The 18,406-nt window shown below is 42.2% G+C and overlaps 1 protein-coding gene across 5 annotated transcripts in view; it reads right to left on the reverse strand.

Moving 5' to 3' along the window:
• Nucleotides 1-18,406, reverse strand: part of nbeal2 (neurobeachin-like 2) — a 140,418-nt gene that overhangs the window by 108,961 nt on the left and 13,051 nt on the right. For 4 of the 5 annotated variants that reach the window (XM_036936160.1, XM_036936151.1, XM_036936146.1 and 1 more), the window contains exons 2-5: nt 4,900-4,988; nt 3,029-3,694; nt 2,659-2,740; nt 212-324 (exon numbers count right to left, since the gene is read on the reverse strand). In XM_036936160.1, coding sequence (XP_036792055.1) covers nt 212-324; nt 2,659-2,740; nt 3,029-3,694; nt 4,900-4,988 — 950 coding nt within the window. Of the gene's footprint in view, nt 1-211; nt 325-2,658; nt 2,741-3,028; nt 3,695-4,899; nt 4,989-8,130; nt 8,613-18,406 lie in introns of those variants that run through there. The other variant, XM_036936157.1, reaches the window with a different exon arrangement.

The following is an 18,406-nucleotide window of genomic DNA, read 5'->3' on the forward strand; positions in this document are numbered from 1 at the left end:
GCTTCAAAACACACACAGTCCAACAGTCGGTCTCCACCCAGCTTCAAAACACACACAGTCCAACAGTCGGTCTCCACCCAGCTTCAAAACACACACAGTCCAACAGTCGGTCTCCACCCAGCTTCAAAACATGGGTAGGGAGCGCACGTACACACGGACGTACACACGGACGTACACACGCACGTACACACGCACGTACACACACACGCACCCTGTCAGGCGTCTCCTCCATGTATTATAAGGGTCAAAGAGACTCTCCAACAGCATTAGGCCATACTGAATCACTGTCTGAAGGGACGACTGATCCGCAGGCTGCTTCTTCAGCTGAAACACACACACATATTTACTTGACCTTGAGAGGGCTTTTAAAACAAAGACATCTCAGAGCAAATAATAACAAACACAGCTACACACTTTTACTAAATAAACATTCCTCTTTAAGAAACTCTTCACTTCTAAATACACATTACTATTTATGACTCTTCACTTCTAAATACACATTACTATTTATGACTCTTCACTTCTAAATACACATTACTATTTATGACTCTTCACTTCTAAATACACATTACTATTTATGACACTTCACTTCTAAATACACATTCCTATTTATGACTCTTCACTTCTAAATACACATTCCTAATTATGACTCTTCACTTCTAAATACACATTCCTATTTATGACTCTTCACTTCTAAATACACATTACTATTTATGACTCTTCACTTCTAAATACACATTCCTATTTATGACTCTTCACTTCTAAATACACATTACTATTTATGACTCTTCACTTCTAAATACACATTACTATTTATGACTCTTCACTTCTAAATACACATTACTATTTATGACACTTCACTTCTAAATACACATTCCTATTTATGACTCTTCACTTCTAAATACACATTCCTAATTATGACTCTTCACTTCTAAATACACATTCCTATTTATGACTCTTCACTTCTAAATACACATTCCTATTTATGACTCTTCACTTCTAAATACACATTACTATTTATGACTCTTCACTTCTAAATACACATTCCTATTTATGACTCTTCACTTCTAAATACACATTACTATTTATGACTCTTCACTTCTAAATACACATTACTATTTATGACACTCTTCACAAACAATACTGACAATATAGACACATTCTACAACACAATGCACAGGTCAGCCACACACCCACTCCTCTATTCTCAGGAAACCAGTTCTGTTTCTTTTAGGTGGAAAAATGTAATGTGGATTTATAGGATAGTATTTTTCTCATCTCCACTGCAATCTCTGGGTCAATAGACAGTATATTATCATTCTGGTTCAATAGACAGTATATTATCATTCAGGCTCAATAGACAGTATATTATCATTCTGGTTCAATAGACAGTATATTATCATTCAGGCTCAATAGACAGTATATTATCATTCTGGCTCAATAGACAGTATATTATCATTCTGGTTCAATAGACAGTATATTATCATTCAGGCTCAATAGACAGTATATTATCATTCTGGCTCAATAGACAGTATATTATCATTCTGGCTCAATAGACAGTATATTATCATTCAGGCTCAATAGACAGTATATTATCATTCTGGCTCAATAGACAGTATATTATCATTCTGGTTCAATAGACAGTATATTATCATTCTGGCTCAATAGACAGTATATTATCATTCTGGCTCAATAGACAGTATATTATCATTCTGGTTCAATAGACAGTATATTATCATTCTGGCGCAATAGACAGTATATTATCATTCTGGCTCAATAGACAGTATATTATCATTCTGGTTCAATAGACAGTATATTATAATTCTGGCTCAATAGACAGTATATTATCATTCTGGCTCAATAGACAGTATATTATCATTCTGGCTCAATAGACAGTATATTATCATTCAGGCTCAATAGACAGTATATTATCATTCTGGCTCAATAGACAGTATATTATCATTCTGGCTCAATAGACAGTATATTATCATTCTGGTTCAATAGACAGTATTTTATCATTCTGGCTCAATAGACAGTATATTATCATTCTGGCTCAATAGACAGTATATTATCATTCAGGCTCAATAGACAGTATTTTATCATTCTGGCTCAATAGACAGTATATTATCATTCTGGCTCAATAGACAGTATATTATCATTCTGGCTCAATAGACAGTATATTATCATTCTGGCTCAATAGACAGTATATTATCATTCTGGCTCAATAGACAGTATATTATCATTCTGGCTCAATAGACAACATATTATCATTCTGGCTCAATAGACAGTTTATTATCATTCAGGCTCAATAGACAGTATATTATCATTCAGGCTCAATAGTCATTCATCATTCAGGCTCAATATCATTCAGGCTCAATAGACAGTATATTATCATTCTGGCTCAATAGACAGTATATTATCATTCTGGCTCAATAGACAGTATATTATCATTCTGGCTCAATAGACAGTATATTATCATTCTGGCTCAATAGACAGTATATTATCATTCTGGCTCAAAAGTAAAAGTATATTAATCTAGAGTATGAATGAGTGATATAGTATAGTTTGCAGATCCTCCATTGTTGAAAATTACTAATGTGTAACTTAAGTGTGTGTGTGTGTGTGTGTATATGAGGTTCATCTAGGGTTGTGTCTTACCTGAGTCAAGCAGAAGTTTAACAGTTTAATGGTCTCGAAGACAACGCCTGGGGTCTTCTCTGGGTCAATGTTTTCCATATTCCTGAAGAACAGAGAGACTCAGATCATTAAATTGTCACCAATCTTTCTCTGATCTCACTGTTATCTAGCATGAGCTTCTAGAAGATTTTTTCTTGTTATCTAGCATCAGCTTCTAGCAGATTTTTTTCATGTTATCTAGCATGAGCTTCTAGCAGATCTTTTCATGTTTTCTAGCATCAGCTTCTAGCAGATTTGTTCTTGTTATCTAGCATCAGTCATGGGTAGAAATGATGGGCAGAGTCATTCAACAAAGGGGTGAACTGAGGGTCATAGAACATATAAGGTCTACCTGCAGACGATAATGAAGAACTTAATAAGCAGCAGGGGGTGCAGGGTGCTGTTGTTACTGTCGCCCCCAGAGAGGTGCAAGGTGCTGTTGTTACTGTCGCCCCCAGAGAGGTGCAGGGTGCTGTTGTTACTGTCGCCCCCAGAGAGGTGCAGGGTGCTGTTGTTACTGTCGCCCCCAGAGAGGTGCAGGGTGCTGTTGTTACTGTCGCCCCCAGAGGGGTGCAGGGTGCTGTTGTTACCGTCGCCCCCAGAGGGGTGCAGGGTGCTGTTGTTACTGTCGCCCCCAGAGAGGAGCAAGGTGCTGTTGTTACTGTCGCCCCCAGAGAGGTGCAGGGTGCTGTTGTTACTGTCGCCCCCAGAGAGGTGCAGGGTGCTGTTGTTACTGTCGCCCCCAGAGAGGTGCAGGGTGCTGCTGTTACTGTCGCCCCCAGAGGGGTGCAGGGTGCTGTTGTTACTGTCGCCCCCAGAGGGGTGCAGGGTGCTGTTGTTACTGTCGCCCCCAGAGAGGAGCAGGGTGCTGTTGTTACTGTCGCCCCCAGAGAGGAGCAGGGTGCTGTTGTTACTGTCGCCCCCAGAGAGGTGAATGGCACTGTGTGATAGCTGGTCACTGAGGAACACCAGTATGTCCCTGGGTACGAGGGGAACCTCCGCAATATAGTTCTCCAGCCTGAGAATGTAGGAAAGAGGGAGGGGAAGAGGAAGGGGAGAAGAGGGAGGAGGAAGAGGGGAGGGAAGAGGGAGAGGGGGGGAAAGTGAGAGGAAGGGGAGGAGAGGGAAGAGGAAGGGGAGAAGGGAAGAGGGAGAAAGAGGAAAGAGGGAGAGAGAGGGAAGAGGAAATAGGGAGGGGAGCGGGAAGGGGAGAGGAAAGAGGGAGGGGAGCGGGAAGGAGAGCGGGAAGAGAAAGGGGAGAGGGGAGAGAAAAGAGGGAGGGGAGCGGGAAGGGGAGAGGAAAGAGAAAGGGGAGCAGGAAGAGGAGAATGGGTCGGGGAGAACAGGTGGTGGAGAGGAGCGGAGTGGGGAAGAGGAAGGCGAGAGGACGAAGAAGAGATGAGAGAGAGGATGGTGCCGTTTTACTACTTTACTATAAACATGTCAAAATTACACCTCTGGATTGGTAACAAGGTTAGAGTTCACCCAACTCAGTCTGACACAAACCACCTGTAGCCTACAGTATGCCTCCCTCAGCAGGGATTTGGTAACATATTGATGAATTAAAGAAAGAACCTGCCTGCACACTAATAACGCTCCTATAATGTGATGTGCGTACAACAATGTGACTTTCAATGTTACTTTCAAAATGTCAATGAGGTTATCCCATCTGTGAAAGAGAGCCCTTCACTATGGACAAAATGTATATTTTATTGACATTTTGAAAGTATAGATTACTGTGAAGTAATGTTGTTTATTTTCTATTTCAGCTCAACCTTCACTTTCTATCATCTCCTAACATGTTTTAGCATGGCTCATTATGTTGCCTAATTGGTGGGTGTGGCTAATTGGTGGGTGTGGCTAATTGGTGGGTGTGGCTAATTGGCACGTGGTCCTGCGATGTGTAATCAGGGCCTGTGTTTCCCTGAAGGCGTTTCCTGACTGTGTGGAAGAGACTGTGTTTATTTTAGCCCCCAGCCATGTGAATTTACTTTCCAAGTCTGCAGTTTATTTAAAATGAAGTACTTTTACAACTGTCTCATTGCTCAGATCCACTTTGAAGCCTTTTAGATGACAAGGTATCAGCCAGCTGGTCACACACCCTGTGACCAGTGCCCTGAGGTTTCCCCTTGTCACAGATCTAGGATCTGGTCAAACGTAGTACAGGGAATAGATTGCAATTTGGGACGAAGGAAATACATTTGAGCCAATCAGTCAACTCACCTGCGAGGCTCCAGTGACTGCACATCAACAAGCTTCTCAAAGGAAGCCACAAAAGCCTCCAGCCACTGCTGCAGGCAGCCCTCATCTTTCTGCAGGAGGAGAGGAGGGGAAGAGAGACAGAGGATGAGTCTCCAGTCATACTGGCACAAGTCTGATCTGGGTTGATGTGATTGATGCTTCTCGGTACAACACCAAGGGAATATCCCTGGCAACATTTGTTGCAGGGCAATAACATTTTCTGATTCTGAAGTCACACGTGCAGAACTAGTAAACACAACATGGCAAAAGCACAGTGCACGTGGACCAGTGCACGTGGACCAGTGCACGTTAACATTCTGTTAAAAGGACTGTACCCTCTGGTTGATGTTTTCTGATCACCGTGCTAACAGGTTGTCCTTATGCCGTGTGTTACACTCAGACTCTAAACAACAACCTGAGGGGGCTGACGTCTTGTTTTTGCAACAGGAAGTTACAGCAACCTTACGAAAGTGATGGCACATTCAGGAGCATATGAGATAATGCATTCAAGCCTTTTTTCTAAATTGTAGGCCTATGGCTGAAAAAAACGACCACGAAAGTAACAAGCTACACATTTCTTTATAGGCCAAATAAATAAAACATTGGTTAAGTCATGTACATTATTTATGCACAAAGAATGTGGCTTCCTTTCATCATCAATTGACTTATCCATCCTTAACTCCATTAAATACTGTGCTTTAAATGGAAAGGGACAGGGTGACTGGCCTTCAACTTTCATACAGGGACATTTATACAGAGTTCTACTGTAGGTCTATAACACAGGGACATGTATACAGAGTTCTACTGTAGGTTATATAACACAGGGACATGTATACAGAGTTCTACTGTAGGTCTATAACACAGGGACATGTATACAGAGTTCTACTGTAGGTTATATAACACAGGGACATGTATACAGAGTTCTACTGTAGGTTATATAACACAGGGACATGTATACAGAGTTCTACTGTAGGTCTATAACACAGGGACATGTATACAGAGTTCTACTGTAGGTCTATAACACAGGGACATGTATACAGAGTTCTACTGTAGGTCTATAACACAGGGACATGTATACAGAGTTCTACTGTAGGTCTATAACACAGGGACATGTATACAGAGTTCTACTGTAGGTCCTATAACACAGGGACATGTATACAGAGTTCTACTGTAGGTCTATAACACAGGGACATGTATACAGAGTTCTACTGTAGGTCTATAACACAGGGGCATGTATACAGAGTTCTACTGTAGGTCTATAACACAGGGACATGTATACAGAGTTCTACTGTAGGTCTATAACACAGGGACATGTATACAGAGTTCTTCTGTAAGTTCTGTCAATATTGCAGCTCTTATCTGCCTCATCATATCCTGCTACTCTCCTCCTATCAAGTCACACTACGTTTCCCATCTCTCACATAGCCTCATCTAGCCTGGTCCCAGATCTGTTTCCCATCTCTCACATAGCCTCATCTAGCCTGGTCTCAGATCTGTTTCCCATCTCTCACATAGCCTCATCTAGCCTGGTCCCAGATCTGTTTCCCATCTCTCACATAGCCTCATCTAGCCTGGTCTCAGATCTGTTTCCCATCTCTCACATAGCCTCATCTAGCCTGGTCCCAGATCTGTTTCCCATCTCTTACATAGCCTCAACTAGCCTGGTCCCAGATCTGTTTGTGCTCTTTCCTACTCCATTGCTGTCATTGTCAAGCCAAGGAGTTGGCAAGCGAGCAGAAACAGACTGGAACCCAGGCTACTATTGACTAAACACCTAGAGCACCACAGAGAGACTGAGTACTATCTACTATTGATGTCACTAAACAACACTAGCACCACAGAGAGACTGAGTACTATCTACTATTGATGTCACTAAACAACTAGAGCACCACAGAGAGACTCTACTATTGATGTCACTAAACAACTAGAGCACCACAGAGAGACTACTATTGATGTCACTAAACAACACTAGCACCACAGAGAGACTGTGTACTATCTACTATTGATGTCACTAAACAACACTAGCACCACAGAGAGACTGAGTACTATCTACTATTGATGTCACTAAACAACACTAGCACCACAGAGAGACTGAGTACTATCTACTATTGATGTCACTAAACAACTAGAGCACCACAGAGACTGAGTACTATCTACTATTGATGTCACTAAACAACTAGAGCACCACAGAGAGACTGAGTACTATCTACTATTGATGTCACTAAACAACTACAGCACCACAGAGAGACTCTACTATTGATGTCACTAAACAACTAGAGCACCACAGAGAGACTGAGTACTATCTACTAATGATGTCACTAAACAACTAGAGCATCACAGAGAGACTGAGTACTATCTACTATTGCAGTGTGGCTCAGTATAAGCCTCCCTCACCCTATCAACATATCAATCTATCTTGGGAACATATGTTATCAGTCGTAGAGATAAGAGGTCAGTGGTAACATTCATTGATGTGCAACTGACGTCTCACGTTCAAATCATCTAAGAACATCTAGTGATGGTGCACTGTGACAGAGACACTTCAAACCTAGTTTGCTAGCGCCATTACAGTCACACAGAGACATGCTACATCAGCTCAGCTTTCTACTAGGGAGAAAAGAAACAGCATGGTGTTGAAGTGAAGACCTTCCCCTGACTTCACACAGAGCCCGACGTTAGAGAGACGCAAAGCCTTCTCCACGTGAGAACGAGGAGTGTTATTTTCTTCCACACATCAGGCGGTGTGTGGAGTGAGGAACTACAGTTCCCACAAGGGCCAACCTGACTCATTACACCCAAACAACATCAGGTGACACCACATGACCTGACAATTAGTCAGGCACTTCCCTATGGGACGCCTACTTCTACTGCTGCTAGTTTAGTAATGAACCATGCCTCGTTGATGCTTGCAGCCTGACAGACGCCCACGGGCCCCTATAGAGGAAGTTAGCTACATTGTCAACAGCTGGCAGCAGCACCAATATGGCTGCAAGGCACAATCCAAAACATACTTCAGAAACCCCCCGTTTAAAGATCACTACTACTGGCAAATGTGTAACTTCAACAAAAGTATTTTGAAATCAGCAGAGGCAACGCAACAGATGTGAAATCCAACATACAGTAAGATGCAGTGCATCAATGTGAGTGGATGAACATCTTATATCTTCACGTTTTCTGTAATCAATCTAGAATGAAATTATAATATTAGCCTACCAGTTGACTGTCATTTGTGGGCCAGTCCATGTCTCATTGCATGTGTCTGGGAGGGCAGGGAGAAGGGGTTCAGAGGAACCCAGTCTCAGTGAGCCCTCCTGGGTCCTAGGTTATCAGGGAGTCCAGAGTCAGAACAGTAGGTCCAGACCAGGCCCACAGGGTGCTTCAGCTCCTCAGAGTAGTAAGTAGCACATCGCTTCTAATCAGCACTAGTGTCTGTCGGTCTCCAGCCCGCTCTCCTAATCAGCACTAGTGTCTGTCTGTCCGTCTGTCGCTTACTCACTCCGTCTCTCTCTCCTTCTGTCAAGCAACCAGGAAATGTCAAGTCACTATAACCGAAACACATTTCCTCCACACGACGCTCAAACTCAGCCTCCTCATAGTAGGCCTCTTCCTCTTTAGTTACTGGAGCTATTTGTGAAGCAGATGGGGATGTCGGTAAGGGCTCGACCCAACAGCATCCTCCAACTATCTAGCACTGCATGTACTCAGCCTTCTACTTCTCAGAATGACTGACGTGTGTGGGAACACAGTTGGTATACAAAATGTTTGAACAGAGTTGTTGTGGAACCCAAAATATCTGACTAGGTGATAATAGGTTTATTTTTCTGAAGAAGAACAGTGTTTCTGAATGACTTTTGTATTGGGAAGTGTTAGATCTGTTCACTGGAAAGCTGACTATAGCTTCAGTATGACAGTCATTACAAGGTACTTGACCGATGTGAACCTGCTCTGCACAGTAAGGCACAAGTAAAAGTCTCAGTACAAATATAATATGCCCTCAAGTCTTCATCTGTGATCCAAGTTTAGCCATAATGGCTTTCCATAAACACTTGTACTTTATTAATTTCAAAAGCCAGCTCATAGTCTGACCATCTGTCTGTCTCAGTGACATGAAAATAGAATTACCTTGAAATAATCCCATCATTGTCAGTTATCCACAGTAGAGGTCTGCACTGGACTGATTTCTTCATCCTGCTCCCACGCGCAGATTTTCATACTGCACCACGCCCGCAGGTGTTCTGTGCGACTCCCACTCGTTACCGCAAGAACTGGTCCCAAACCCAACCGCAGTCCCGCTAAGTTATTTTAGGCGTATATGACATAGCTCTCTTGCCAGCCATGGTCCCAGCAATTTTGCGCCCTATAGACAATATCAAATGCGCAAATTACTTAAGAAATAGGTAGAATTACCAGAGATTCTCACGTAGTCCATTATATTAGGCTATCTATATTTAATACTGGGCTATATCAGCCAATATGGTAGATGTAGTTTGAAGTCAGCAGAGTTGGAGAGACTTACCCTTTCTCTTGAGTTATTTTTTATAGCCTACTCTTTGGGAGTTTCAAACTGAGAAATAGACTATGGGTGACCAATATGTATTTCTAGGCAATAGCCTAATCAAACTTATGAGTCAAACTGTATGCGTAGACGGCTTGTCAGAAATAGTAGCAGAAAGGTGAATGTTGAATTTTTGTTGCACACATATCCAGATGATGCTGCGTAACATTCGGCACAATGACGCTGTCGGTGTGATTGACCTTTTCCTTTTCATGATGATTCGATTTTTTTGATTGCACCTCGACTCACGTTGGTTGAGCGCCCTCCGTTTCTTTCCATTAAACATATTTATTTACAGACACTGTAGTAAACTAGTCTAATCATATTGTAACGACCCTGGGTTTATAAGCGCGGAAATCGACAGTGCCGCACGGGCATACTTTTGCCGCACAGTCGATAGCGCGCCGGGGCTCGAAGGTCGAGACCTGCTATCTGCTGTTTCATTACATTGGTGTCAGAAGTGATCGGACCTTGCACCCACGACAGTGCTTGGCTGGTGAGCGCGTTCCTGTAAGACGTAGAGTCGCAAGCCAGCGCGAGGACGCACTCTTTGAAAGGAGGGAGTAGTGTAACGACCCTGGGAAATCGACTCTGCCGCACGAGTAAGCTTTTGCGGCACAGTCGATAGCGCGCCGGACCTCGGGCTCGAAGGTCGAGGGTTCGAGACCTGCTCCCTGGTGTTTCATTATAATATTTAAAGTTAATTTCATATTTAAGTTAGAGTGAAGTCTATTCACGAACGACAAGGGAAACCAGGCTCCCCCCCCAAAATATAAACATTTTGTTTTTCTCGTCTCTTTGTGTTTCATAATTTTCCTTCAATTCGCAAGAGGCTGAATGAATGCATCTCCTCACAGGAAAAGGAGCGAGAAAACAGCAACCCTCTGTCTCTCTATGTCTAGTCCAAACGAGTGGGACATTCTTGCCGCCAGTAGTATTGAATGAAAGGGAAGCCAGCGAGCATTAGGCCATCCTTGACAAAAAAAAGTATACAAATTAGCCAATCAGTGTTGAGCTAAACCGAGGGAGATCATATTTGATTGGTCCTATCAAATGGCTTTGAGAGCATAAGTCTTTAACAGAAACGACTTGAATTGTTGCATCTCGTTGTTGTTGTTCTCTGGTGGCTAACTAGACAGATACAATCGTCCCTTTCCTAAATTAGCCATGGATGGAGATAGGGATTTGGACTTAATTCTCCGTACTGGCCAATGATTGTAGCGGTGATTCTGATCCAACCATTAATTCATACATTGTTGTGCCCCTGGCCTGAGAGGATGGAAGTTCAATATGTAGCTAGATGTAGAAGTCTAATGTTAACTAATTAACGTTACCCATGAATGGAAGTTAGGCTAGCGAGCAAGCATTTTATTTAGGTAGCCTAGAACAACAACCAAATACAAGCGTGTACTGTATGACAGAGTGGGAGACCGTTTCGTCAACATGAGAGAGGAGGATGGCATTGGCCTTTCTCTACATGTTGGGTGAGTAAACAGGTTTTTCTACTTGCACGAACGCACAAACATAAATCAGAAGCATGGACAGCCACGTCATATTTAGGTGATGTTGATTGGACTAAATTGTTTTTGTTATCTTTTAGTTGTCACTGTTTTAGACTAAGCAGAGGTGATTTGATGATGTTGAAATGTTGAAGTTGACTAGTGCAGAAATAGAGGAGGCAGCTCCTGTTTTCTTTGTGATTTGCGGTAACTTGTCTGTGGTTCTAAATCAGTAGTTGTTTAGTGTTCCGTAAAGGTCAGTAACGTTAACTTGCTTAAGCAAGCTGTAGGTCATGTAACTGTCTTACTAAAAGGTTAAATAAATAAAATAAACATGTGTCGTGGACTTCACTGGACAGAGGTTGCTATCCGGTTTTGTGATTAAAACAAAGGTGTGGTTGAATTTATTCTGCCACTGTTTTATTGTCGTCTCGGCCTATATATCACAGTCACAAGGCATATAAATGAACAGCAAACAACGCAATTATCACAACACATACAGTGTAGGTTGTAATATGGCGTCACTTGGCTTCCCAGGTCATTTTACACACGCACCGCTACTGTTAAGTTAACTGGCGCGTGATTCTTCCGCCCATGTAGCCAGCCTACTCTATTTCAATGACACCACACCTACTAGGCCCACTTGAACTCCCACGCCCGACTACGACAGGAGAGGTAGGCTACTGAAGTTGAAGCGGCGAATTCTGAGTGTTTGAATAATGCGAACATTTTCATTTGAATACAATAGATAGGCTTAGGCTAACTCATACAAAGCAGCAGTGATGATTTCAGCATGTACATCTTGGTGGAGCAAAAAAAAAAAGTGGGATGCATGCCAGCAAAGCCACTACACAACACTAAACAATACATGAATTGCACTATAACGGTGACAAACGGTGCACACAAACTGTTAGGGCCTCCATAAAGCTGTCCCAACAGCAGTCCCAACATATTGCTTCTGCTACACCTGGTTATCAGGGGAGCTTCATCTGGCAGCGAAACAGTTCATTCAGACTCATTTACTGCCCTTTAAAAAAACATAGCTGATATGGCTGACTTGTTTAAACAAATGTGGTTTCTACTGACAATTGAGATTTACAAACTATGGCATAAGGGGACGACAAGCGGATAAGAGGTCATCTGTAATTTTGATTAAGACAATGAGCGAGCTAGGACAGACGTATTCAGTATAACTATTTGTTTAGCCCTTTTGAAATGTACAGCAACACAATTCAGAACATGGGCCGTTCTTACAGTGTTCTCTCTGTACACCAAGTCAGAACCGTAGGATAAATAAAGGGGGCATATAAGCAGACAATGAAAGCTCTTACAATATTTTGATTACATTTCTCAAAAACAGGTTATAGGCTATATGTGCGCCACCAAGTCAGAACAGTAGGCTAAATTAAGAGGGGTAAATATACCAAATTCTTTGGGTGAGGCACTCACATCTTATGGGCTACTAACTTCTTACTACATAACATACACTTAGTATACTGTAGCTAAGAAAGTAATACTATCTCTAGTATTCTATCTCCCTGGCATATTACATCATTTATGCTGCAGCATACAATACATTTTTGGACTCACCTTGTTGTGCTGTGCTCACTTGAGCGGGGTTATATTCTAGCTGTTCTGTAGCTAGTGGGGTTATATTCTAGCTGTTCTGTAGCTAGTGGGGTTATATTCTAGCTGTTCTGTAGCTAGTGGGGTTATATTCTAGCTGTTCTGTAGCTAGTGGGGTTATATTCTAGCTGTTCTGTATCTAGTGGGGTTATATTCTAGCTGTTCTGTAGCTAGTGGGGTTATATTCTAGCTGTTCTGCAGCTAGTGGGGTTATATTCTAGCTGTTCTGTAGCTAGTGGGGTTATATTCTAGCTGTTCTGTAGCTAGTGGGGTTATATTCTAGCTGTTCTGTAGCTAGTGGGGTTATATTCTAGCTGTTCTGTAGCTAGTGGGGTTATATTCTAGCTGTTCTGTAGCTAGTGGGGTTATATTCTAGCTGTTCTGTAGCTAGTGGGGTTATATTCTAGCTGTTCTGTAGCTAGTGGGGTTATATTCTAGCTGTTCTGTAGCTAGTGGGGTTATATTCTAGCTGTTCTGTAGCTAGTGGGGTTATATTCTAGCTGTTCTGAAGCTAGTGGGCATCCAGTGTGGGTACAGCAGATGGGGCCTGAGTGCCAGTCTGTTTGTGCTACAGTGGTTCTTCCTTTTAAAAGTTGGCATACTGCGGCACACCCTGCGTGCTGCTGCAGCATTCTGTGGCACGTCATTTAATTCCCAGCCATTTCTTCTGTTACTGCAAGTTATTGCTAGTTTGACCACCAGGGGGCATCTTTAAGAAGCATTTGATAGTATTCCGTATTGGCATTTCCAGGGAATTTAAAACCTGTTTTGTAATAACATAGTATATGGGATTGATTGTAAGAAATTTGGCTTAATTAACTTGATTAATATTATGGTGTTAAAATGCAAACAACAAAATGTAAACAACAAAAATAATATCGGAACTCTGCAGTCTTCCCATTGTTTCCAATGGGGGAAATATAGGCATGTCTGTATATTTTGCAAAATATCTCGCAATGTGTATATTTCATGTTTTTTTTCAAGTCAGGTGTAACCGGTGTGAAATGGCTAGGTAGAGCGCTAATAGCGTTTCAATCGGTGGCGTCACTCGCTCTGAGACCTGGAAGTAGTTGCTCTGTAAGGGCGCTGGCTTTTGTGGAGCGATGGGTAACGATGCTTCGAGTATGGCTGTTGTCTGTGTGCAGAGGGTCCCTGGTTCGAGCCCAGGTAGGGGCGAGGAGAGGGACGGAATCAAAACTGTTACATGGGCACCATTTTAAATCAGGAGAATCTCCTCTTTGTAATTATGTAAGTCTGGGCAGCAAGCTCCTTTGTCATCGATCACTTGACCAGAAATAGTCAAAGTTTTTATTTTACGCAGATATAAACACAGTTGACACCATCGAGGTGCGGATGTTAACTTTCTACACAAGTTGTTTTTTCCCAGTTTCGTCCGAACAGATTGTAGTGATAAAATAAAGGGATACCTTTTTTAATGGAATTCTAAGCATCACTCCAGTAGTTAGTTAGCCTATAGTTAATATACTGGCAAGTTTGATGTATAACTACTAATGTTAGGTAGCTAGCTAACATACCGGTACATACTGCTGTAATGATATGCTATGTGGTTCGTAAGGACAGCGTAGCTAACAACTTGTCAGCCAACATAACGTGTAAGGTAACTTATTTGAAAAGTCATTACTTTATTACATTGAGTAGCAGGTAAGTCCTGTCTGGTCCAGCGACATTTTTAGCTTTACTCATTATGACGTCATAACAACTTACATCTGGTTCGACCGTAATGTTTTGTCAGCCATCTTCGTTGAAGAATGCCACAAGGCAAGGGTGGCTCGCATCAACATTTGTCATTTTGAAGAATGCCACAAGGCAAGGGTGGCTCGCATCAACATTTGTCATTGGAACCACTTGGTCATATAAAAACCTAGGGACCCAAATGCATAATGAGGAACCACTGTATCATGAAAACTCCTTGTCACTCATTGTCATGTTTGGCATAATAATAGCACCAACAGACTGGCACTTAGGCTACATATGCCTTACCGACAATCAAGCCGTTCAGTATCTAGTCTTGTGGGCGTCCAGTAATAAGGCGGACGGCCTTCCACAAATCCACAGCTGACTAGTCAGACTAATGGTCCTAGAGACGGGCTGACTCATATTATGATGCAATTACAGAGTACTTACAGAGGGAGTAGCTCCTTTATAACCTAACACAACGTCTCTGCGTTTTCAGTCTTACTGTATTCAGACATTATCTCTACACCCACTCAGCCACATTAGTTGTCTCATTCATCAGGTTGCTGGAAGCTTTATGTCGACCTCAATGGGATTTCATCATGCTGGTTTTAAAAGTCTCTCCATCTCTAGAATAAATGACTCTACTTAGACAAAACATAAAGGCTTTTACTATTGTCTGTGTCTCAATTCCCAGCATTAAAGTCTTCACCTCGCTATGAGGAAACCCTTGATAAAACCAATGTCTTTTTCTGTGTTCTCTGGGCGTTAACTGACTTAAAGGAAGTGATGAAGGTGTTGCTCTTTTCACGGCAAAGCTGCAATCAAAACAAAGTATTACAGCCTCTGGACTGGGCCACAACAGTAGGAAGCCTGGGACTTACAACACTTATTCCTGTGTGTTCAGATTGAGACACACGGCCTCATCAACTTAGCGATGATATGACAAAAGACGAGGCTTTCTACACAACCTCATTCCTGTAAAAAAAGCTTTGGAGTCGTACCATGGCTAGTAATGGAATCAGGGCGTTTTCACAGTTTTCAGCTACAGTTCCAATCAGAGTTAGATTTATTTTGTTACATTGTGTTTGTTGTTATCTGGTCTGGTTGGTTTCACATTGCCAAAAATGTCAAACAAAAATTCCCTAAACAAAACCACGTGTCCATAATCCATCGAGGATTATCATGAAACTTCACGCGTGTGTCCCAATCTTCACACTACTATGGCTTTGGTCTTCCGACAACACGCGGTAAGAAACAGCGCAATAGCCGCTCCAGCGGAGACGTGAACAGATTTAGTTCAGGGCCTTTCTGAGGTACTCTAACTGCAGCTGCTGTTTGATTTATTTCACCTTTTATTTTAAAATCAGGGCGTCATACTGAGACCAAAGTCTCTTCTACAGATGAGCCCCGAGTTGACTAAGGATGACAAAGATAAACACATCAAGTAAGAACATCTACATCATCCAACTCAATTCAACGATAACACAACGTGTCTGATGAGATGCTGTGGAGACCAAAATATCTGATCAGCTGATAATAGCCTTCTTGTGAACATACTGTAGATCTGGGAAGCGTCCTGCTTAAACAGGGCACACAGGAAAGGTGACAATAACCACATGTTGATATCTGAACATACTGTAGATCTGGGAAGTGTCCTGCTTAAACAGGGCACACAGGAAAGGTGACAATAACCACATGTTGATATCTGAACATACTGTAGATCTGGGAAGCGTCCTGCTTAAACAGGGCACACAGGAAAGGTGACAATAACCACATGTTGATATCTGAACATACTGTAGATCTGGGAAGTGTCCTGCTTAAACAGGGCACACAGGAAAGGTGACAATAACCACATGTTGATATCTGAACATACTGTAGATCTGGGAAGCGTCCTGCTTAAACAGGGCACACAGGAAAGGTGACAATAACCACATGTTGATATCTGAACATACTGTAGATCTGGGAAGCGTCCTGCTTAAACAGGGCACACAGGAAAGGTGACAATAACCACATGTTGATATCTGAACATACTGTAGATCTGGGAAGCGTCCTGCTTAAACAGGGCACACAGGAAAGGTGACAATAACCACATGTTGATATCTGAACATACTGTAGCTCTGGGAAGTGTCCTGCTTAAACAGGGCACACAGGAAAGGTGACAATAACCACATGTTGATATCTGAACATACTGTAGATCTGGGAAGCGTCCTGCTTAAACAGGGCACACAGGAAAGGTGACAATAACCACATGTTGATATCTGAACATACTGTAGATCTGGGAAGCGTCCTGCTTAAACAGGGCACACAGGAAAGGTGACGATAACCACATGTTGATATCTGAACATACTGTAGATCTGGGAAGTGTCCTGCTTAAACAGGGCACACAGGAAAGGTGACGATAACCACATGTTGATATCTGAACATACTGTAGATCTGGGAAGCGTCCTGCTTAAACAGGGCACACAGGAAAGGTGACAATAACCACATGTTGATATCTGAACATACTGTAGATCTGGGAAGCGTCCTGCTTAAACAGGGCACACAGGAAAGGTGACGATAACCACATGTTGATATCTGAACATACTGTAGATCTGGGAAGTGTCCTGCTTAAACAGGGCACACAGAAAAGGTGACAATAACCACAAGTTGATATCTGAACATACTGTAGATCTGGGAAGCGTCCTGCTTAAACAGGGCACACAGGAAAGGTGACGATAACCACAAGTTGATATCTGAACATACTGTAGATCTGGGGAGGCACATCATGTCTGGCCATGCTCCTATCGCCCAGATCCTCAGATGGACATGGTCCTGTACTGTACACCAGGGACATAATATCAACAAACACTAACAGACTGAAACAGCACTGGGATTCACACTTAAAACTACAGTCAAAACATCTTGCATGGGTGAATACTGACTACATTCATCTGGGTAATATCCTACATGGGTGAATACTGACTACATTCATCTGGGTAATATCCTACATGGGTGAATACTGACTACATTCATCTTGGTAATATCCTACATGGGTGAATACTGACTACATTCATCTTGGTAATATCCTACATGGGTGAATACTGACTACATTCATCTGGGTAATATCCTACATGGGTGAATACTGACTACATTCATCTTAGTAATATCCTACATGGGTGAATACTGACTACATTCATCTGGGTAATATCCTACATGGGTGAATACTGACTACATCCATCTTGGTAATATCCTACATGGGTGAATACTGACTACATTCATCTTAGTAATATCCTACATGGGTGAATACTGACTACATTCATCTGGGTAATATCCTACATGGGTGAATACTGACTACATTCATCTGGGTAATATCCTACATGGGTGAATACTGACTACATTCATCTTGGTAATATCCTACATGGGTGAATACTGACTACATTCATCTGGGTAATATCCTACATGGGTGAATACTGACTACATCCATCTTGGTAATATCCTACATGGGTGAATACTGACTACATTCATCTGGGTAATATCCTACATGGGTGAATACTGACTACATTCATCTGGGTAATATCCTACATGGGTGAATACTGACTACATTCATCTGGGTAATATCCTACATGGGTGAATACTGACTACATTCATCTGGGTAATATCCTACATGGGTGAATACTGACTACATTCATCTGGGTAATATCCTACATATTGTGAAACGTCCGTGTTCCATCCATATAGAGCCTAGTGTTCCACTACCCTTGTGTTCCTCCTCTTACCAATAGTTCCCTTATTTCAAGCTGAAGTGCAAAAGGAGAACTTTGTTACATTTCAAAATTACAAACCACAAATACAAGGGGAATCTAAACGATATTTACAGATACAGGAAATGAGTACAAAGTAGTACAACAGAAGGCACTGTGGTGTCCCTAATGACACCCTATTCCCTATGTAGTGCACTACTTTTGACCAGAGCCCTGGTTAAAAGTAGCGCACTATAAAGGGAATAGAGTGCCATTTGGAATGGAATGCACCAATGCATCCATTGCCACACAGTAGCAGGTAATGTCATTGGAGCCAAACACCTGTAAATGTCCCCCTACTAGCCCTTCCTGTCCCTCTACTAGCCCTTCCC

Source organism: Oncorhynchus mykiss, chromosome 2 (genome assembly GCF_013265735.2).
Source record: "Oncorhynchus mykiss isolate Arlee chromosome 2, USDA_OmykA_1.1, whole genome shotgun sequence".
NCBI lineage: Eukaryota > Metazoa > Chordata > Actinopteri > Salmoniformes > Salmonidae > Oncorhynchus > Oncorhynchus mykiss.